Genomic DNA, 21,927 nt, shown 5'->3' with positions numbered 1-21,927 from the left:
AACAGACAGCTTTATAGCACAAACAGGTCATGGCAAAGTGGAGCACTGTGAGCAAGTCAGGCTTCTTTAGCCACAGGGGGGAAAACATGCATCAGTGCAGTCTAATCAGTTTTACAGGGTGGAAAATGTTGATTTCATCTGCGAGAAGAAAGCTAAAGCTAAGAGCGTTTGGGTGGACGTAAGATAAGACTCCATTCCTGTGACTGTTAGAATATAATGAAAGCCAGGTTTAACAAAGAGAGTCACAGATACCGAAATTTCTGTTGAAGTGTGACTCTTTCAGGCCGAATCTGCTGAACTAATGGGGGATTTCCTCAGGGCTCCAGATGTTTCTTCTTTCTGGAAGACGAGACTGTGGCTATATTCCCAAAGCGATGATTGCAAGTTTCTGGTCTTCAAGAATAATGGTGACCTACTTCCTTCATCCAAAATGCTAAGTTGAGCATTTTCTCAGATTTGTATCTATGCTCTGCTCTCTGAACACATTCAACTTCTGAATAATTTCATTACCAAGAAGTTTCTAAAGTTTCAAACTTCTGTACGTTTCCTGAAGCTTTTTTGGCAAGTTATTTTAAAAACATCAAATGGATGTCATTTATGGTAACGCGAGTCATCATTTTCTCAATCTCTTGCTTTCCCTGCCTCAGCAATAAAACATAAAAAAAGTTTTGTTTTTGACTCTGAGCTTAGTAGAAACAGGTGGAAATCTTTTATTAAAATATGGGAAAATTCCTATGCATCACAGCTTGTCAAAGACAAATAATTTACAAATGAAGACATAGAACCTGCATCAGCATTTTTCAGAAGCAGAGTCGAAGATGGAGCACACTGCTGAGAGCAGAAAACAATCAGTTATTGGATTATCTGACTCCAGTTATGGAAACACACAGAAAATACTTAAGATGGGTGTTTACGAAAGGCACGGCATACCGATGGATGTCTCATAGAAAATACAAATCACCTGTCGATAAAAAAAGAGCAACATTATACATATTTTCAATTCTGTAATTAAGTTAAACAATATTTCCAAGATAGAAAATGAGAAGTTATGATGCAGTTCTTTACAGCTTGACATAATCTGTCATTGTCAGAAGCAACTGTACTACGTCATCAAAGCAAAGGTACATGTACAGCTGAGGGTGCTACAGAGATCAATTGCTTTAATATAAAACACCAGGAGTGGTGCGTATACAGTCTGATGTCATTTTGTAGGCTGTTATTTAACCACTTGCTGTGTAGTCCAAATAGCTGACACATATTAAACAGTTTACAAGCTGTCTAATGGTATGTTACCTCCTGCAAGCAGGTTACGATTTTGGTCCCATCTGTAACCAAAAAATCTCAAAAACGCCCCCAAAATTTTTTATTTAGTGATAAAAATTTGCAAAAGAGTAGTTTTAAGAGCAATCGTGCAACATTTTCGCTCACTACTTCTAAATTTTGAGGTGTAGAAAGTTACTGTTTTGGTCAATTTTTGATAATGTCTTGGATCCAACGTGTATCTTACCAGATAGGCCACATAATTCCTCTATTTCATTTCTATACTTGAAGGTAACGTGCAAAGAAATGTGGATGATATGTTGACATATGAACTCTGAATGATAGCATTTTGCTAATAATAGATGGTGCTCCTGCAACAACATAATCAAATTGAAGAGCTACAACGTAGTGGTTGTTGTTAAAGCATTATACTGCCTTTGCAAAGGTAAGGACTCTCTAAACTTAAAACTTAAACTTTTTTATCTTAATAAAACAAATTCAATGTCATCTTTGGCAATCTACGCCTTTTAAGTACTACATAGAGTTGTCGAGGTGGTTTGTATTTCTTCTCCCCTGTGCAGCCCACCTCCCTGAGTGAATTGAAGTAAAAGTTTAAAAATATGCCCATTATTTTATTTCAATTTGGCTTTATTATGGTGTCTGGCCTGCATATAGCCAGTCAGGTAATTATTCATCAGTGCCATTACCTTGTGGGATGAGGTGCTGATCATTTTCAACCACCATTATTTTTATATCAGCACTAGCAATGTGTAAATCATTTGGTAAAGATATGCTGTACTGTCCAAAGGGACTATACAAGTCATTAGCCTAAAGCTAAACTACAACATACAACATCTGAAAGTAATGAGAGCATAGCAACAATAACAGCAACTGTCTATGAGCAATAACGATAAACATTATGCAGGGAAAAACAGGCAAACTGGAACACATGACTATGTCAAAAAGGCATGATTGTAGTCTGTTTTACCACATGATCAGCATTTCCCTCAGAATGGGAGACCAATTGATATTTCCCAGTGATGTGGATTATACACAAACTGTTAAACTATAGCACACAAAATACCATCAACTTTTGGCCTCTATACAGGACACACTCAAAGCATCACTGCAGGTTCTAATCAGCTCATTATTACATCATTGTGACAGCAGTTTTTACAACATTTTAAACTTTAAAAACATTAGCTGTTTTTAACTAGGCAGTTGTTTGGGCATACAGTATGGAAATGGACCATGATAAACAGTGAAATTCTTCAGAACACATTGAGAAACGTAGCTTTAGAGTCTATGCCAATGACATTTCTGGCTGTGCATCGGTACATGCCAGTGTCTCTTTGTGTCGGGTTCTGGATGATGAGGGAACCTTGTGGATGGAGGTACTTGTTTCCAAAAAGGCGCGGCTGTGCACTGACAGCCAAACGCATTTTATCAGGCGTTTCCCATGCTATGTCCACTTTAGGGATCCCAGTTGCCATGCAGTTCAACTGAACAGCAACTCCACGTTTAGCATAGGTCACAGAAGGGGGGCCACTGGTAATTCGAGGTGGGTATGCAATCACAATTACTGACACAGAAAGCAAAGAGCTGCCGTACTCGTTTGCAACTCGACATACATACAACCCCCGATCATAAACTGAAACTTGTTGGATGGCAAGTGTCCCATTGGGCAGTACAGAATATCGTCCAGCTCTCTGTGGCCTGTTGAGGACTACCCCACTGGGTAGAGTCCATGTTAGTCTGAGGGGCTCACCACTAGTCTGACAGTGAAGCAAAAGACTTTCCCCATTCATGACACTGACAGGAGAGCTGTATCTGTTGTTGATCTCTGGCTTTCTTCCTGGGGACAATGTGATTGCATGCTCCACAAGACCTCGAAGATTACGTCCAAGACAGCGGTACACACCAGCTTCAGCAACAGAGGGGTTGCTGATGACCAAGGAGCCGTCTGGTCGGTGGAAAAACTTAGAGAACCGAGCACCACTTAGCAAAGGTGTACCACTGGGTAAGATCCAAGTGACATGAGGTAGAGTTGAACCATCTAAGGAGCAATTCAAAGTCATGGCATTCCCCACAGTTAGCGACACACTATCTGTTTTGGGACCTCTAATTTGTGGCCTCTCAACAACCTCCCTCACATCCAAGTTAACCACCAGCCTGACTTCCCCTCCTTCATTACGAGCGATGCAAGCCAGCTGCCCGGAGTCTGTCCTCTTGGGTGACCGGATTTCCAGGGTACCATTCTGGTGAACTGTCATTCTGTTACTATAGTATGGCGCAGGTAGGATCACATTTCCTGGTAGAACCCACATGATGCGAGGGGTGGGGGTTCCCTTTGCCACACAGTCAACAAACTTCCGCTGATCCTGAACTGCATTCACCTTGATGTTGTTCGCAGTTCCACTTAAACCATTGATCATTGGAGATGTTACTAGGACCTCCAGCTTTATGACTTTCTGGTCTTGACCTGCATTGTTCCTGGCCATGCAGGTGTAGTTACCTCCATCAAAACGTTGAACTTTTTGAATCACCAATGTCCCATCATCCAGGACCTGGTATTTGTCTAAAGCAGGAGAGATCACTCTATTCGTAGGGGATATCCATGTGATGACTGGCACTGAGTCCCCTTTGGCATTACATCTAAGTGTAACAGTCTCACCATAGAAAACCTTGACGATCTTTTGGTCTTTATCCTGGATTTTTGGTGGGGAAGTTGCAACCTTGACCTTTACTCTAACCTTCATCTCATCTTTGCCAAGTTGGTTCTCAGCGTAGCAGGTGTAGTCACCTTCTTCTGGCATGCCAACATCATTGAAGTACAGAGTTCCATTGTCAAACACCACATACCTAGATACAGTTCAGAAAGGAAAAGGAAGGAGAGGGATACTGACTGTTACACTGTGATGACAGCAGCTGTCAGTCAAGAGTTATGTGTATCAATAAAATTAAATAGAACATTTATAATTATATACAATTATGTGGTTATTGTGATTTTTCACACATTCTGACTTCGGTCATATGTAGCGTCATTCTTAGTGATGAAAGAACACTACTAGCACAAATACAAATGAAAATTATAAAGATGTTTTCTCTAAATGGTCCTTTTTAAAGAATTGTATATCCACATGAAAGAGAGCTGCTTGTGAAATTATTTTAATCTTCATGGCTATTCTGAGACATAATGACTACAAAGGTAATGGTGTTTGCTGCTCTGAGTCTTTTTTTCTTTATAATCTATTGTGAGTCAGAGGATGTCAAAGGAACATGTTTGGATGTACAACCATGACAGACTGACTACTGTTTACAGTATGTTCTCTGTGTCATAGTAGGAAACAATAAATACAGCTGAAATACGAAAAAGTTTTTGTACTGTAGCAGCACATGCCAAAATTGGTTCTTGAAGTAATTTTCTGTGGAAGTGAGGAGTCATTAATCTTCGGGTGGTGAGCTGCCACTGTACCACAGAGTCAGTGAATAGTTTCCAATAAGTGATATGGACACTTGGACAATTTAAATGAATCTTTCAATGGCTTAGTTGATTAATAGCAGGTTTTATGTTAAACAAAACAATCTAGCAAAGCTAAAGATTGTTAGTTTTTTTTTAGGAACAGTACTTACGCCTAATCACTGATTTGAATTCTGTTGTGAAGGCAACAGCTAAAACTGGTTATAATGACTAGAAAAAGAAATTATTCTACATGTCAAACCAGTTAAATGTTACAGTTGGACTGTACTCAGAAAAGTTCTGAATGAAGAGACGTGCTTGTAAACGCAGTGCAAAAGACTGTTTCTTGCCTTGGCTCGCTGCTATCTGGCTGCTTTCTCCGCTGGTTGGCTGATCTCCAAATGGATGTAATAACCATCTTTACAACAATTCAGAAATTCTCATGCATCCTTTTACATCCAATCAATGTCAAGGAAGCTACAAATTCTTAACTATCCTAATGGATTCGGCAGCTCTCGATGGATTTTATTAAATTGCAACATTTGTAATCAACACAAAGAGGTGTGTGAGGTGGGAGGAAGTGATGAAGATCTTTGTGTGAATAATAATGTATTTATTCTAAGATTCAGTTAGCAGCTCATACCTGCGACTGCGACCCCCGCTGATAGTATCTCTCTGTTTGACAGGGTTGACCATGGTGCCATCCGGTAATGCCCAGCTGATCTCAGGGTTGGGAAGACCAGAGGCCACGCAGTCCACCTTCAAGTCTCCACCATAGATCACTTCCTGACTCGATTGCTGCAACTTCTGCTTGATCTTGGCAGGCCTGGTCAGCACGTTGACCCGCAGCACAACGTAGTCATCACCCATTTTGTTACGTGCCACACAAAGGTAGTCGCCACTGTCCTTGTCAGTCACAGAATAAATGGTAATACTGCCATTGGGGAACACCTTGATCCTAGGGTCAAAGCTGTAAAGATAATAGAACTTTAAATGTAGGCATTTATTTAAACATTTAATTGAGGATGTAGAAAAGCCTGTGAATTTGTTACCTGTACTGAGCATCCACCAGCTTCTTGGAAGGTGTCCTCCAGATGATCCGAGGGTCCGGCTCTCCTTTGGCCACACAGTTGAGCAGCAGTTTTTCTCCATAGATCACATCTGTTCTCTGGAGGGATGACGATGTGATACGAGCCTTGGCAGAAGATGGATTCCGTCTTATGCTCAAGATCACTGTTTTGCTGCTTGATGCCACCGTGCTGCTGGCTGAACACTCGTATCTTCCAGCATTCTCCGGACCTAATCTCCGTATGTAGAGAGTCCCATTTGGGAAGACAATGATGTTGCCACCAGTAACAAACTGGGAAGCAGCGAGCTGTAAACCATCAGGTGTAATCCAGCGGATGACAGGTGGAGGGGAACCTGTGGCAGTGCAGTGGATGTAGGCGTTGCTGCCCTCTGAGAGAGTGATGTTCTCATGTTGTTTCGGCTGAATCACAGGAGGCAACGCTGACACATAAAGGCGGACTGAGACTGTGTCAGCTCCGGCTGCGCTGCTGCCGATGCACTTATAGATCCCTCTGTCTGTTATAGCGGCCTGGCTGATCTGGAGGGTTCCGTTACTCAGGATGGCCACACGCTGCTGAGGGGCAACACCAAGGGGGACAGCAGCCATGTGGACATGGCTAGGGAGCACCCATGTGACCCGAGGCGTAGGATGCCCCTCCACTATACAGTCTAAATCGACTTTGCCACCCAGATGCACAGTGATATCTCTTTGCCGAGGCTGGAGAACCCGCGGATGCTGAGACAGGACTACAAGGTTGACAGCCATCTTGTCTGTGCCATACTGATTCTGGACTATACACAGGTACTGGCCCCCATCCATGGGCTGCGTGTTCCTGATGATTAAAGTACCATTTGAATGGACCTCAAACCTCTGGACCTTGGTGTTCTGAGCAATACTCGCCCCTGCATGAATGGAAAGAGAGAGTATTGAATGAAAAAGAGAAAATAAACAATATATTGTAGGTGAAACAGGTATTGTATTCACAAGCTGTACAATACAGTTGAGTCTATGAAGAGTTTTCATCCAACACATAGATTTACTTTAGGTTTTATTAAATCTAAAATATGATTATTGCATTTTTTGCATGGGAAATGGCTGGCTTGAAATAATAAAAAAAACAAAAGTTGGTGTGGTATTTCATTGAACCATTCATAACCTTTTTATTTTTTATTTTTTTTTACAGATGCTGAATGTAATGTAATGTAAAACTAATATATGTGTTGGAATCCCATTCAGTCATTTCTGGAAAAAAAGTTATGGTCTAATATTAAAGAGTGACATGTGGTTGAAAGATATGGAAGACTGTAGTAGATTAATAAAGATCAGTGAATAAAGTAGTATCAGCAACTGTAAAGTGCTGTGTCATGGTGGTTTGATCCACTTTCCAGCTGCCTCGTGAGATTGTGAAAAGAAAACCCAACTGATTTACAGTGTGGGGAGTTAACCTACACCATGCCAAAATCAGTAGCTTTGATTCTACTGATTGAATGAATGAAGTGAATCTCCAATCTCACTCGATCCTACTTCAGAACTGAGCCAAGTTCGACAACCCTGACAGAGTCATGGTGAGTGAGCCTCAAATCTTACATTTTCAATAAAATTGATTCGATGGCAATGCCTGTGAAGGAGGACAATAAATGCAGTGTTGCCAAGACGAAATAACATCTACATTATTGTTGTATCTGAGGATCACGGCCAACTGACTTTGTTGCCCAGTTGCTACTCCTGAAAGTGAAGGCTAAACATTGTCTTGGGTACTTACACTGACATTATAACTATTTCCATTTTCCATAGCGTTTGAAAAGGGGGACGTGCCAAGCCTGACCTGAAAATGTACATAAAGCTGAGTTATGAGATTGAGTCATACATACCATTAGCAACTTTAGTCCATGACAGGAAGGGCATTGGCTCACCCTCAGCCTTACAGGGAAGCTGAGCATCTGTTTCAGCTTTCACACTGAAAGTCTTGAAATTGCTCTTAGTTATCCTTGGCTTCTCTCTTGGAATAGATCCTTGTCCAGGTAGTTGGACAGTGCTTGTTAGCAGTCCTTCACTTAATGTATCAGTTTGGATCGCAGCAATTGTTGGAGGATTGGTTGCTGTCTCCTTGATTGCCTGCACACTGGTTACTGGTTTTAGGGCTGAGGAAGTTGGATTTATAGTAACAAACACTGCCAGCTTGTGGTCAGTTGCCTGGGTTGCAGGATGGACATTTGGTGTTCTCTGAGGCTCTGATGTGGTGATAGGTTTGATTTGTTGCTCTTGACTGTGACTGTCTGGAATGTTGTGGATCCTGGGAACCTCCTGAGTGGTTTTGACACTTGTGATAAGACTAATTTCTTCAAGATGCTCATCTATCTTTGACTCACTGCTTGTCTTTTGACTAGAACTATGATACAATATTTCAGGCACTGTAGTTTTCTGTGAGTCCAAATCACCATCAAAAAGCATACTTGGTGTTGTGATTAAACCTCTTGAAGTGTATCCAGAGGTTGTCTTGATTTCATGCTCAATCATGGAAGCAGTTGAGGCAGATGGAGGTGGCAGCAGTGAAAATTCCATGCCAGTCTCTTCAGAAAGCATCTCTTCACCCTTTGCGGTGAATGTGTATTGATGACCTGAATAATTCAGCCCGACATCTGTCTGCACTTGTGTTACAGTGTCAAAACCCCCAGTGGAATTGTCAAAGTTTGGCACAGGTCCAAGGTCTCCCATAAGGCTGACCCTTTGTGTCTCCTCTAAAGGTTTAACAGGTGGAAGAATGGTGCCTGTAAACCTCTGCTGAGTGGTTGATGTGAACATATCCAAGCGTTCTGTGGAAGATGCACTCTCTGAGATTTCTAAGGCAGTTTGAGAACTCGTCTTTCCGTGACCCACTCCTGGAGAGGCTGTTGGAAATGATGGTGCCGCTGATGTGCTTTTGAATTGTGGTTTGGCCAGGGGTAGAAGACTGTCGTTTGTTTCGGAGGGAGAAGCTGGTAGTGAAGTGGGTTTGGTAGCTGCCTCGGCGGTATGCCCTGAGACTGTGCTTTCTTCATGACTCAGTCTGCCTGATGACGCTGCTTGGCTGCTGCTGAATGGAACAGTGGTATTGAAATTGGCTGTTGTAACCTCTAATGGTTCTATTTTTAGCTGTGAGGACGCAGTGGTCTTCACTGTTGCTAGGGGATCATTTGCAGGTGTGGTGACACCCGGGAACTGGGTGGGTTTATTCAGCTTTTGTTTCCTCCTGTTTGTCTTTCTCCGTCGACCCCCATTCTTTCTCCTGGAGTTAGGTTGTCGTAGGCGTGGGGGAGACTGTCCTTCAGATCCTTTCCTGTTAGTAGTTGCGGGTGCAAGTGCAGTTGTTGGAGATGCTGTTGTGAGCAGTGCTTGAGATTGCAAATTATCAAATACTGTGGTCTTTGGCTGAGTATGTGACTGTGAAGTTGTTGCAGTCTCGCTAAGATATTTTCCATTTCCCTCTTGGCTTGTTTCTGATTCATTTGGGTTGACGAAAGGGATAATTTGACTTCCACTCAAAGAGAGTTCTCTGTCATTATTAGAGCTGGCAACACCATTTGGTCTATCCATATTCTCGCTTCTCTCCGATGCCTTGGACCAATCAGCTGTTTTGACTTCATCGACATCTGTATTTGTGCGATCATTCTCTTGTTGAGAAAATGTACTGCTGCTGCTTGCAATATTTGTGTTAGCCTGCCAGAAAGTGACAGTGTATAGGGGAACAGATGTGCTCTGTGGTGGGAAAAATACACTGTTTGAAGTTGTGTGTAGATTTAAGTATGCATTAGGGGTTGTATGTTGGACATTGTATGTCGTCTGTGTTGTGGGTGGCTCTGCTATAGAATCTATGCTATGGTGTGTGTGCTGACTGTTTGAGGTTATACTATGTGTATCATGTGTAGTGTAGCTATGTGTGTCTTGGCTTTGTGTATTCTGTTTATTGGTTATTATTTGTGTATGTTGTACTGAAGTGTGTGGTGTTGTGAAATAGCCCTGGCCCACACCATCTGATGATCCCTCGATAGTTTCTTGTAACTGTGTTGTCTGCTCTGTCACTTTCATCTCTGTTGTATGTTGAACTGGAAGTGGTGTCACAGTATTCTGAGCATTTCTATCCCTAATCTTAGCCAAAATATCAGCCCATTTTTCTGGGTCTATTTTACCCTTTGACATATTAATCTTCCTCCTGCTGTCAGCTATATTCTTCCTGTCTTCAACACGCGGCCCAGTTGGTTTTCGAAGCACCGGCCTCCGCCTCATGTTCCTCGATGGATGGACCCTCCTGCCTGTGGACGCACCTCCCGAAATTCTCCTCCTTGTGGGATCCAAGCGGCTTATTGGAGTAACCTCAATTTCCCCTGATGCCTCCTCTGTATCCTCTGTGGGGACTTTAATCTGAGTGTTTACCCCTGAGGCTGACTGAGGTCTTGCTGGAAACTTCCTCAAAGGCCTTATCAGTCCTTTGCGCCTGACGAGAGTGATTTTGGTAGCCAGTGTATCGACACCATGTTGATTTATGGCGATGCATTTATAGTAACCACTGTCCAATAACTGGGTCTGTGGGATGTGTAGAGTGCCGTTGGAATAGACCAAAGCTCTGGAGGAATTGGCTTGGAAACTAACTATGTTGCTGCTTGGTAGAATCCAGTTAATTTCAGCATCAGGGGAACCAGATGCCATGCAAGGCAGGGAAATGGGGTTCCCTGCAAATCTCTCGATAGGTGTAATTGAGGCATCCTCTCCTGGGGGAGGGCTAGAGGATTCCTGGACTGTCAGATGGAATGGCAGGACAGCAAGGTCTCCATTAATCTTGGCAACACAGTAGTAAATTCCTGTGTCTGTGTGACTGACAGCTTTAATGAGCAGCCGTCCTTCACTGGACACAGTCACCCTGTTGTCTGGACTGCTGTATGGTGCCTCCACCTTGGAGCCATCTGGCAGCATCCAGTGGATGACTGGTTGGCCAGAACTTTGCACGTTACAGAACATTTGACTTGGGCTTCCCAGGATAGCACTCAACACTTTGCGAGTCATATTTGTTGACTCGATCATGACCCATGTCCTCCTCTGTCTCCGAATCAGCTCTGCCTCCACTGTCTCTGAGAAGTCTGTGCTCAGGATCAATTTCACCGTCTTGGCTGATGACTGAAGTCGGTTTAGCTGAAGGTCTGCAGATGTCTGCATCAGCCATGCTGGCTGGGCCATGATATTAGCTTTAACCCCTGTGTAGTACAGGGCATCCTTCTCAGAGTCCTGTCTATACACATAAGTTGGATGAGGCTCTTTTCTGTGCATAATCCCCCTTTGTAAGTGGGCTGGCACATTGCTGTAGTACGCGATTAACCTCCACAGTCGCTCATACTTTTCTCTATCGACAGGGCACTCCAGATCCACTGACAAAGTTATATTGGAGGCCAGCTGGAGCTGGTTGACCTGCTCCCAGTTGATTTTGGTAAGATCTCTCGGCTGTCCAATACTACACTCCAAATCCACCTCATTCCCATGTTCATCTGACAGGCCCAGGGAGATGTTTCCAAATGGGTTGCTGAAGTCCTCAGTGGTCATGACCTCACTCTCGATGTCATCAGGTTGAGAAGTCCTATGAGGAGAGCTGATGATGGGCCTGCTGCAGACCAGGTTCTCCATAGCCAGGAGCTCTTTCATCCGGAGGTGCCTGGGAGAGGAGCACATAGGACACAGCTGGCCACCAGGAAGTGCTCTGTCCTTTTTACATTTCAAGACACCTAGAGAAAAAACAACAACAACACTGTCAAATAAAAACTTGAAACAGTCTTGAATTATCTTTTCCAGTATTTAAATCATTGGCCAATGGACTGTACTTATATAGCGCCTTTCTAGTCTTCCGACCACTCAATACATATCTCATTCACTGATGGCATTGGCTACCATGCAAGGTGCCAACTGCTCATCAGTTTAAGGATCTAACCATTCATACACCGATGGCACAGATGGCACAATTTGGGGTTCAGTGTCTTGCCCAAAGACACTTCGACATGCAGACCGCAGGAGCCGGGGATCGAACCGCCGATCATCTGATTAGTGGACGACCCGCTCTGCCTGTGAGCCACAGCCGCCCCTACAAGTATCATCAGTTCACAAGTCATCAACCTAAATAAAAAAGAAAGGTCTAAATATGACTGCTAAATTGAAATTTAAAGTCTACCTGGTGAAGTTTTATTCCAGTCATGGAGCCACCTCATGTTGCAGTCGCATGTCCACGGGTTCCCATGAAGGTACAAGTTCTCCAGCTGTGGCATGGTGGCCAGCAGCTTGGAGGGCAGTGACGTCAGCCCGTTGTCTGACAGGTAGAGGTGCCTCAAAGTGGAGACATGGAAGTAGTCCATCAGAGTGAAGGTGGCGAAGGTGGCCGGGTGCAGCTGCTGAAGCCGGTTGCCTTCTAACTGCAGCAGCCGCAGGGAAGTGAGGCCCTGGAAGGCATCTGGGTGAATGGACTCTAGTCGGTTGTGGTCCAGGTGTAACCTAGCCAAAGCCCACAGACCATGGAGGGTGTGTCCGTTGATCTCCTTCAGCTTGTTGTAGCTCATCTTCAACATCTAAACCAATGAACAAGGAGGAGAGTGAAAAGTCAGCATTAAGTTATTATAAGAGTTTTCCTGAGACACATTTTCTGAACAGGGGATAGATCTAAACACAAAAACACATATATAATAATAACAATATTGCTATTTAATGTAATAATGCTGCCATAATGTACTCAATATAAGCTTCATGCAACAGTGAAATTATTTTTTTTTTGCAGGGGAAAATCAGGGTTTTAAGTTAAGTCCAGATCCAGGTTTCATGTGTATTTTTGGTATTTTAATATTTAAAATTAAAAAAATGAAGAATAAGAGAGAGACAAATAAAATGGTTGCTGTTCTTCCCCGGAGTTTCTGTGCTCTGTCGTCCAGCAGGTTCTCGTGGATCGTGGCTGCTGCTGTGATCCTGCATGACGCCCACTACATATATTATTACTGTCATTATTACTACCATATCTATTACTGTAATCATTTTTATCATTCATTATAATTCATTGTCATTTTATCAGTCATCGTACAATATGTTTGTGTTGATTTGTCCTGTACACGTGACATCCATTGCACGTCTGTCCGTCCTGGGAGAGGGATCCCTCCTCTGTGGCTCTTCCTGAGGTTTCTTCCACGTTTTTTTCCCTGTTAAAAGGGTTTTTGTGGGCAAGTTTTTCCTCACTCGAACCGAGGGTCTAAGGACAGAGGGTGTCACTCCCTGTACAGATTGTAAAGCCCTCTGAGGCAAATGTACTTTGTGACTTTGGGCTATACAAATAAAATTGATTTGATTTGATTTGATTTGATTTGTTCTTGAACCCTTAAATACGTTTAGGGAACCAAATATTTAGAGAAGCAAATGTGGTATACATGTTTTTTTATTCTTTTTTAATGGATATATCCATCCATGCAACATCCATATACCTGGTTAGTCATAGTCATAGTGGCTGTGATGATGATACCACTAAAGTTTAGCATGCTGCAAGGTTTTATCTAGATGGCCACCCAGGAAAGCCACTATGTGAGCTGTAAAACACTATAATCTGGTCAAAATCAACAGAACATGCAGATGTCTGTATGCAAAATATAATAAACAGATCTGTTGTAGATTCCTCCTAGGGTTGTTTTAGGACAGCCACCATTCATTTATTGAGTTTATTCATTCCAATGTCACCTGTAGTGAAGTGAGGTCCTTGAACACTCCATCAGGTAGACTGTGGATGTCGTTCCCATGGACCATCAGAAGCTCCAGCTTCCTCAAACCAGCCAATGATTTGTCTGTGATCTTATTAATGCTGTTGAACCTGAAAAAAACAAAACAGAACCAGAGTGGGCAGTCAAACCCATTAAACCTAAATTCAAAAAACAATGCATGACATGCCATTAAACTAAACCCCTTTCTTACACTGCATTAAGAGTGTAATCCAAACACTTACAGTAGAACAAAGGACTCACCCTAGGTTCATGCGTTCCACATGTCTAGATACAGCAGCTGGGATGGTGATGAGTGAGCGGAAGGTGCAGTGGAGCTCAGTGGGCTGGGGGCAGGAGCAGGGTCGGGGACAGGGGACAGAGGCAACAAGGGGCAAGATCAGCAGAAGCAGCAGAGTGTGGAGGACGCACACGGCGGGAGGGTCCATCTTCATCCACGGGAGGAGCAGTCACAGCAGCTTTAATAACTACAGCAATAATCATAATGTTACCAACACACCACACACGCAATTATAATGATTAATAATCTTATTTAAGAACACCGTTCAAGGAAAAAGGCGAAGTAAAAATAAAAGCACAATGTGACAATTCAACTATAATCGGATTAAAACACTATGAGATGACAGTCATAATCAAACTTCTTGTGATGGAGCGCTGATCCGAGTTTGGCTCCAGTTTCGCAGATGACTGTCTGCCTCCATCGCCGCATGAATGGATGAACTCCGGTAAATTACGCACATCGCGCAGCAGCAGTGGGGATTCAACCAAAGTGCTCCCTAAATATTTAATAAGTTCAGCTCAAATATTTGCACTGAAATATAAATGCTCTTACCTCAAAACCTTGATAGCCTCTCTCTGGGGAACTCCTCATATTCCATTCCAACATGGATAAAGTCACGAAAGCGCACAGATGAATTAAAAATACAAAAAGAGGAAAGTTCTGAGAAAAGAACAAAGTTTGTGCAACAAACACAGAGGGTAAAAATGATAATAATGTGAACTCCTCTTGGGAAAACTTTGCTGTCTAACTCCTTAATGCCAGTGTGTGTGTGCGCTCTGAGGATCTCCAGTAAGCAATGAGTGAACGAGCCTCTCCAGCGCGCACAGACGCAACAGGAGGAGCCAGAAGTTTTTTCAAAGAGGACAGAAGAGGCTGAAGAGAGTTTGATGCCAAACACACTCTCATTGCTGCTGAGTGTGGTGTTAGTGTTGCTGTGGTATATCTGATGAGTCACATTGGAAGTATGAGAAATTAGATTAACCTCAAAAAGGGGGTGACAGTTTCAAGAGCAGCTGGATGAGAGAAGCAGGGGGAAATGTAAAGCTAAACAAAGTGGATGAAATGTGGCATCAGAGCTGCAGCTCACAGGGCTGGAACCACAGTGTTTGAGGCCATGAGCTGATCCGAGCACCCTGGAAGTGATGTACAGGAGAGAGACCTTGTTGAGCCGCATTGGTGCATTTTGTAATAAACGTCCAAAATGTAATAACTTTTTCATTTCATTTTGTAATAGAGCCGCATTTTGTAATAAACTGCCCCAACGCATTTTGTAATAAATTTTGCCGCATTATGTAATAAGTTATTACATTTTGACAAGATTATTACCAAATGCAAAAAATTTGCAATTTACATAATATTCTCTGTTAATGCAACCTTTGAATAGGGTACTGATAGTAATTGCTAAGTACTGCTACTAGGCTAATACAGTGATACTAATAATAGGCCTAGCTTTTACAAATACTTTAAAGTAAAATAAAATACAATTAACAAACAAATAAACTATGCTTTAGAATTGTTATTACATAATGCACCATGTTATTACATTTCCTAGAAAATAAAAAAGTTGCAAGTGCATTTTGTAATAATCTTGTCAAAATGTAATAACTTATTACATAATGCGGCAAAATTTATTACAAAATGCGCTAGGGCAGTTTATTACAAAATGCACCGTTATTACAAAATGCGGCTCAACAGGGCGCTGTGATTTACAGACTTTCCTGATGGACAGTAAAGTAATCTGCTGCCAATTGTAGCTGCTGTTAGCTCAGTTTGTTTGTTTTTCTTCAGTGTTTGTACCACAGGCGTTTTGAACAAGAAGAAGAGGAAGAGGAGGATTTCAGGGAGTGGAGCCAATGTCGTGCTGGAACCGGAGCTAGGCAAGGTGGGCAATGACCCCGAAAAACCAGTCATGTCTCTGTCACGTCGCGACTTCAAACTCCACCGGGAGCGTTCATCCCTCCAGACTTTGAGGCCCGCTTCTGGGATGCTCCTGAACCGGACCACGGCGGAGCCGGTGGGGGTTGAAACATTAACTAGAACGGACAGGTATCGGTGCAGCGACCACGGCGCACATGCAATGCAGCGCACCCGTGTCCAGTGGAATCTGAGGGTAACCAGGCTCAGCAGCCTCTATGGACATAATGGCAGAGGAGAAGAGAGTGAAGAGGACGCTGACAGAGGAAGCTAAGAAGAGAAAAGGAGAGAGTGAGCGAGCAAGAAGCCGCCGGACGTAATGGATGTCCATATTTATCATACTGCACTCGCAAAAACACAAATTTCTTTGTAATGTCGCTTCAAACTCTATTCGACTCTCTCAGTTTAGTTTTACTTTGATTTACAAACATATCAGTCTGAAATTGGCAAAAAATTCACTGTAAAATTCAGAAAAAGTTCAATTTTTAACTGTACTGACCAACCGAGTGCAAACGCACATCAGGTCCTGCAGATTACTGAACAACAAAGAAACGAATGTCACAAACCGCTGTGCAGTAAATGTTAAACAGACTTGTGTTTGTTTATAAAGCACACACACACACACACACACACACACACACACACACACACATACACCTTCAAACTCATTCATCAGTCCGGACTTCGTGGATCTTATCTGCAGCCTCAGCGCTGCACGATCTGAACTTCTTCGTTCTCTGTGTTACCTCCGATAAAAATCTGAAAGATGTTTAAGTGATAAAACTGTTTAATGGAATCTTATTGGAGTTTTTCACGGGGAACATAATGCATCACAGGAGACGTCTTAAACCGAGCTGCACAGAGGTTTCAGCTGATACGCTGTGTTTTTATTTCTCATCGGGCTAATTATCACTCATGGTCAACTTTAACGGTGATTACACAGCTAACTGTTTAAGAGTTTCTTTGCTTCTTCAAACTTTTAGTCGAAGGCGTTCTGTCAGTTCATCACCAATTCTCCCTCCGGCAGTTCGAATCCAAACATCTCCTCCATATTCATGAGCTCCTATATCGATCATCGCCAATCACGACTCTACTGACGATGATCAGGGGGTAAAACAAGCAGAACTACAACCTGAACATGGTGTTTGAGTTTCCTGATGGACAGTGAAGTGAACTGCTGCCAACTGTAGCTGCTGCTAGCTCGTGTTGGCTCAGTTCGTTAACCAGGCTGCCCCGGACTGTGAGCTCAGAGTGTTGGCGGGAAGAAGAGTCGTGTGTTGTGCCAGAACCGGAGCTGGGCAGAGTGGACGATGTAAGAGTGAGCGAGCAAGAAGCCGCCGGACGTAATGGATGTCCATATTTATCATATTGCACTCGCAAAAACACAAAATCCCCGCCTCAACTCTCTGTGATTTACAGAGTTTATGATGGACAGTGAAGTAAACTGCTGACAGCTGTAGCTGCTGTTAGCTCATGTTAGCTCAGTCTGTTAGCTGCTGTTAGCTCATGTTAGCACAGTCTGTTAGCTGCTGTTAGCTCATGTTAGCTCAGTCTGTTAGCTGCTGTTAGCTCATGTTGGTTCAGTTTGTTAGCTGCTGTTAGCTGCTGTTAGCTCAGTCTGTTAGCTGCTGTTAGCTCAGCTGTTAGGTGTGTTAGCTCTTGTTAGTCTTTATAGGCTGCTGTTAGCTCATGTTAGGTCAGTCTGTTAGCTCAGGTTAGCTCATAGGTTAGCTCACGTTGTTTAGCTGCTGTTAGCTCATGTTAGCTCATCTGTTAGCTGCTGTTAGCTCATGTTTAGCGTCAGTTTGTTAGCTGCTGTTAGCTCATGTTAGCTCAGTCTGTTAGCTGCTGCTTAGCTCATGTTAGTCAGTTTGTTAGCTGCTGTTAGCTCATGTAGCTCAGTTGTTAGCTGCGTTAGCTCTGTAGGTCCAGTTTGTTAGCTGTCTTAGCTCATGTTAGTCATCGTTAGCTGGCTGTTACTCATGTTAGTCAGTCTGTATAGCTGCTGTTAGCTCATTGTATGGCTCAGTCTGTTAGCTGCTGTTAGCTGCGTCATGTTACGCAGTCATGTTTAGCTGTGCTGTTTAGGCTCATGGGAGCTCTTTAGCTCTTAGCTCGTTCTTGTTAGCTGCTGTTAGCTCATGTGGTCAGTTGTAGCTGCGTTAGCTCAGTTAGTCAGTCTGTTAGCTGCGTTACTCATGTTAGGTCAGTTTGTTAGCGGCTGTTAGCTCATGTTAGTCATTTGTTAGCTGCTGTTAGCTCATGTTAGCTCAGTCCTGTGTAGCTGCTGTAGCTCATGTTAGCTCAGTCTGTTAGCTGCTGTAGCTCATGTTGGTCAGTTGTTAGCTCGTGACTGTTAGTGTCTGTTAGCCGTTAAGCTCCGTTAGTCTGTTAGCTGCGTTAGCTCATGTTATCAGTTTGTAGCTCATGTTAGGCTCCATTGTTAGTATTACGTCAGGTTTCTTAGCTGCATGTTTTAGCTCATGTTAGCTCAGTCTGTTAGCTCATGTTAGCTCATGTAGCTCGTCTGTTAGCTGCTGTAGCCTCAGTAGGTCGTTTGTTAGGCTGCTGTTAGCTCATGTTACTCAGTGTTTGGCGGGGAAGAAAGTCTGTGTCGTGCCAGAACTGGAAGCTGTGGCGAGCCGGCAGTGAACCAGGCTCAGCGCCTCTAGTGACATATGGCAGAGGAGAAGAGAGCGAAGAGGAATGGGCAATGTAAGAGTGAGCGGCAAAAGCCCCACCCCACCCCCCAACCCCCACCGTACGGATGGATGTCCATATTTAGCATATTGCCTCGCAAAAACGACAAAAATTCGCCGCCTCAACTCTCGTGTGATTTACAGTTTATGATGGACAGTTGAAGTAAACTGCGACAGCTGTAGCTGGCTGTTAGCTCAGTTCGTCAGCTTGGCGGTGAGCTCAGAGCGACGGTTACCCGTCGCTCTGAGCTCACCGCCAAGCTGACGAACTGAGTGTTTGTACCAACAGGCGTTATGGACGACCAGGAAGAAGAAGAGGAGGTAACCAGGCTGAGCAGCTTCTATGGACATAATGGCAGAGGAGAAGAGAGTGAAGAGGACGCTGACGGAGGAAGCTAAGAAGAGAAAAGGAGAGAGTGAGCGAGCAAGAAGCCGCAAAGTTGTCGACCTTGTTGCAATCTGCTTTGCAGTAAACAAAGGTTCAAAGAAAGAGGTGCAGTGTCTCCGCTGAGGATTTTGATCTACTGTAAAAAGACGAGTCTGAGATGAAGCCAGGCCTCACTTGAAAGGTGCTTTGTCCACGGGGAACCTGAATTATTGACGAGCGCTCAGCTGTCAAACTCAACCGAGCCTGAATCTTCATCAGCGTTTAAAATTATAGGTTTGAATTTTTCGTGTGCGGCATTGATTTGTTGTCACGGCGTCGCCAGAAAAACACCTCCCTCTTCTGTTCACACTCTCTTCCCCTCTGAGTGTCTGTTCTGGTATTCTGCTGCTCCACCTGCACCTCCACCTCTGCGTACTCCATTCAGAGGCTGAATGTGGCTCATGACTACTCCGTCGTGAAGTGTTTGAGTGAACATAAAGCAGACTCTTCATTCAAGGCTGTACGTTACTGATGTGAGTCTGTGGTTACACACCGTGTTGAGACAGTATGCAGATTTTAGAGGACGCAGGATTCTCTGTGGCTTTACTCAAACATTTCAGGCAGCATGGACGTAGCACAAAGACGCCACCAGGGGGCCTCGTATACACCTTTCCTGCCAGGTAACGCACACCTTGATCCCCTAGAACTCCTTCCAGCGTAATACCAAATGCTAACAATGTCAGGATGCTACAACATCAATGGAAAGACAAAAGGAGAAGTCGACTTTGGTTTGCCTGACTGCATGTGTGGTTCCCACCCTGAGGCGTTGAGCTGGAGGTGTCGAGTTGCTTTGCTGTTCATTTGACCACTTCACTTCATAAACTGAAACAGAACCACTGGACCCCTCAGACTGGCCCGACCGTGGCGTGATGGCTGTTGCACACGGTGTTTTCCGTAGCGGCGCCTCGACTCTGGACTGGCCTTCTCGCCATCAGACAGTCTGTTCATTGCTTTAAAGCAGTGGTTCTTAACCTTGTTGGAGGTACCGAACCCCACCAGTTTCATATGCTCATTCACCGAACCCTTCTTTAGTAAAAAATAAAATATGATTTTTTTTACTGGTGCACAAAATGAACCGTGCATTAACATCACCTTGTTCAAATAACAAAACCAACACAGTGCATGAACTCACAACAACTTACCTCAGTGTGACTTCTGCTGTTGCCTTTGAGAGACCAGTTCAGATATGCGTGGCTTCACCTTGGCAAGTGCCAGTCTCATGTCATTTTCACAGCAAAGTCTGTTCCTTTTCTTAGTTTTTATGTCCAGCATCCTCGAAAACGATTGCTCACAAAGATATGTTGTAACAAATGGTATAAAAAATACCAGGGCGGAGGCTCCACCGAACCCCTGAGACCGACTCACCGAACCCCTGGGGTTCGATCGAACCCAGGTTAAGAACCACTGCTTTAAACCCACTTTGAACTGTTTTTTTTTGTCATTTCCGTTGCCAGAGGCTTCAACTTTGTCACAGTTTGTCTGTAAAAAACATCAAGAAAACTGTAGCTGCATAACTCACCTGTCCAACCTGCAAGACAGCGGCAGAAGCCGCTCACTGGATCGCAGCCGTCAGCGTTGACGCAGTCACATCTCTCTCTGCAGTCCAGCCCGTACGATCCCTCCTGACAACACACCAGACAAACACACTTCAACACTAAACTACACACTGTGCATCTCATTAAAAGAAGCCTGACCTTTGTTAGACTACTCACCGGACACGGCACGTCGCAGAACTCGTCCCTCCAGCCCGGGGAGCAGGTGCAGGTCCCGTTGACGGGGTCGCAGGCTGCCTCGTTGGCACATTGACACGTCTGATTGCAGCTCAGTCCCCAAGTACCGCTGGAGCAGAGGATGGAGCAGTCCACACCCTGCCAACCTGGACGGAGACAGAGACCATCAGGACAACTTATCTAACTACTTACTGTAGTTTGTTTGCAGCTGGGACGGATCCTGCGGCTTCTTGCTCACTTAGTTTAAACCTGGCTGCAATCTTCTGGATTAAAAGTTTTCGGTGTCAACCTTCCTCAGCATATTTTTCTCTCCGTCATGCCGCTCTATCCAAGTGAAGGCCCGACCTACCCAGCCTGTGATTGGCTGACATTCTTCTTGCCCTCCTCACCTTGACCAATCTCCGTCCTCCTCATGCCTAAACCCAACCAACTCGAACCCACGAAGGCAACGAGTACCAGCCAATCAGAGACAGGTAGAGACAGACCACGAAGGAGAGTGACGGAGTGCTGCGTCACATGACCTGACCTCCACAGTCACCTGAAATAAACCCAGTCAATAGTGCTCAGCACGGGAACTCCTTCAACCATTAGCTGGGACTGTCGGGTTAAGACCTCTGTTACATATTTATCCTCAGCTCTTTCCCTCAGTTTCATTTCTCTACTGTCGGCTCTCTAATAAAATCATAACGTCCCCAAAAATACTGTCCTATACAGCATTTATCTCATTTCAGTGATCACCGGCTTTTATCCCGAGGAAGGCAACATGTGCTGAAATGCTGATTCCTGAAGAATTTTAAATTAAATAAATTGCGCTGGAGTTATGAGCGTCCTGATTTCCCTCCTTCCTTCAGTGTGATTTCTACAACACGGAGCAGATAGAGGACGTAACGAAGCATCATGTCTCAGAGATCCGTCAGCCGGACCTCACGCCTCCTGATCCCTCTTTAAATGCAGCAAATGATCAGATGTTGGGCGACACATGTTAGATAATCCTCAACTTTTCCCCTCAGCAGCTCTGAAAGAAAAAGAAAATCAGGCTTGGAGGGTGACGACAGACGCCCACTTGTTCCAGCCGGAGCTCTCGGGCCCCTGGCCCTGCGCTCTGCCTCAGATGTCTCTCCACTTTAATTACCCAAGTTCCCCCCACGAGGTTCAGTGGTGCATTAATATTTAAAGATGCTGATATTGAAAGATATTAAGGAGGCGAAGTGGAGAACAAAGTACGACCCAAGAAAAAGTTCTGGAGATCGTTAATGTAGGTACTTTTTGAGTCACACAGCAGCAGCAACTGTTTCACTGAGTCACACAGCAGCAACTATTTCACT

The 21,927-nt window shown here is 44.0% G+C and overlaps 2 protein-coding genes across 2 annotated transcripts in view; both read right to left on the bottom strand.

Moving 5' to 3' along the window:
• Window positions 1-705: 705 nt before the first annotated feature.
• Window positions 706-14,607, bottom strand: mxra5a (matrix-remodelling associated 5a). The gene is made up of 8 exons (XM_027281887.1): window positions 14,385-14,607; window positions 13,796-14,019; window positions 13,515-13,644; window positions 11,977-12,367; window positions 7,661-11,536; window positions 5,773-6,691; window positions 5,364-5,690; window positions 706-4,122 (listed from the first exon to the last, which is right to left on the bottom strand). The coding sequence occupies exons 2-8, from the start codon at window positions 13,984-13,986 to the stop codon at window positions 2,532-2,534; spliced, it is 7,425 nt and encodes a 2,474-aa protein (XP_027137688.1). The 5' UTR covers window positions 13,987-14,019; window positions 14,385-14,607; the 3' UTR covers window positions 706-2,531.
• Window positions 14,608-16,451: 1,844 nt separating this feature from the next.
• LOC104935763 (multiple epidermal growth factor-like domains protein 11) overlaps window positions 16,452-21,927 on the bottom strand; it is a 108,610-nt gene continuing 103,134 nt past the window's right edge. The window contains exons 13-15 of the mRNA XM_027281391.1: window positions 20,585-20,748; window positions 20,392-20,494; window positions 16,452-16,492 (exon numbers count right to left, since the gene is read on the bottom strand). Coding sequence (XP_027137192.1) covers window positions 16,452-16,492; window positions 20,392-20,494; window positions 20,585-20,748 — 308 coding nt within the window. The remainder of the gene's footprint in view (window positions 16,493-20,391; window positions 20,495-20,584; window positions 20,749-21,927) is intronic.

The sequence above is a fragment of the Larimichthys crocea genome, chromosome VIII (assembly GCF_000972845.2).
Source record: "Larimichthys crocea isolate SSNF chromosome VIII, L_crocea_2.0, whole genome shotgun sequence".
In the NCBI taxonomy this organism is placed as follows: domain Eukaryota; kingdom Metazoa; phylum Chordata; class Actinopteri; family Sciaenidae; genus Larimichthys; species Larimichthys crocea.
The sequence above is the reverse complement of the archived record's forward strand: the minus strand, read 5'-3'. Positions and strand labels throughout refer to the sequence as shown.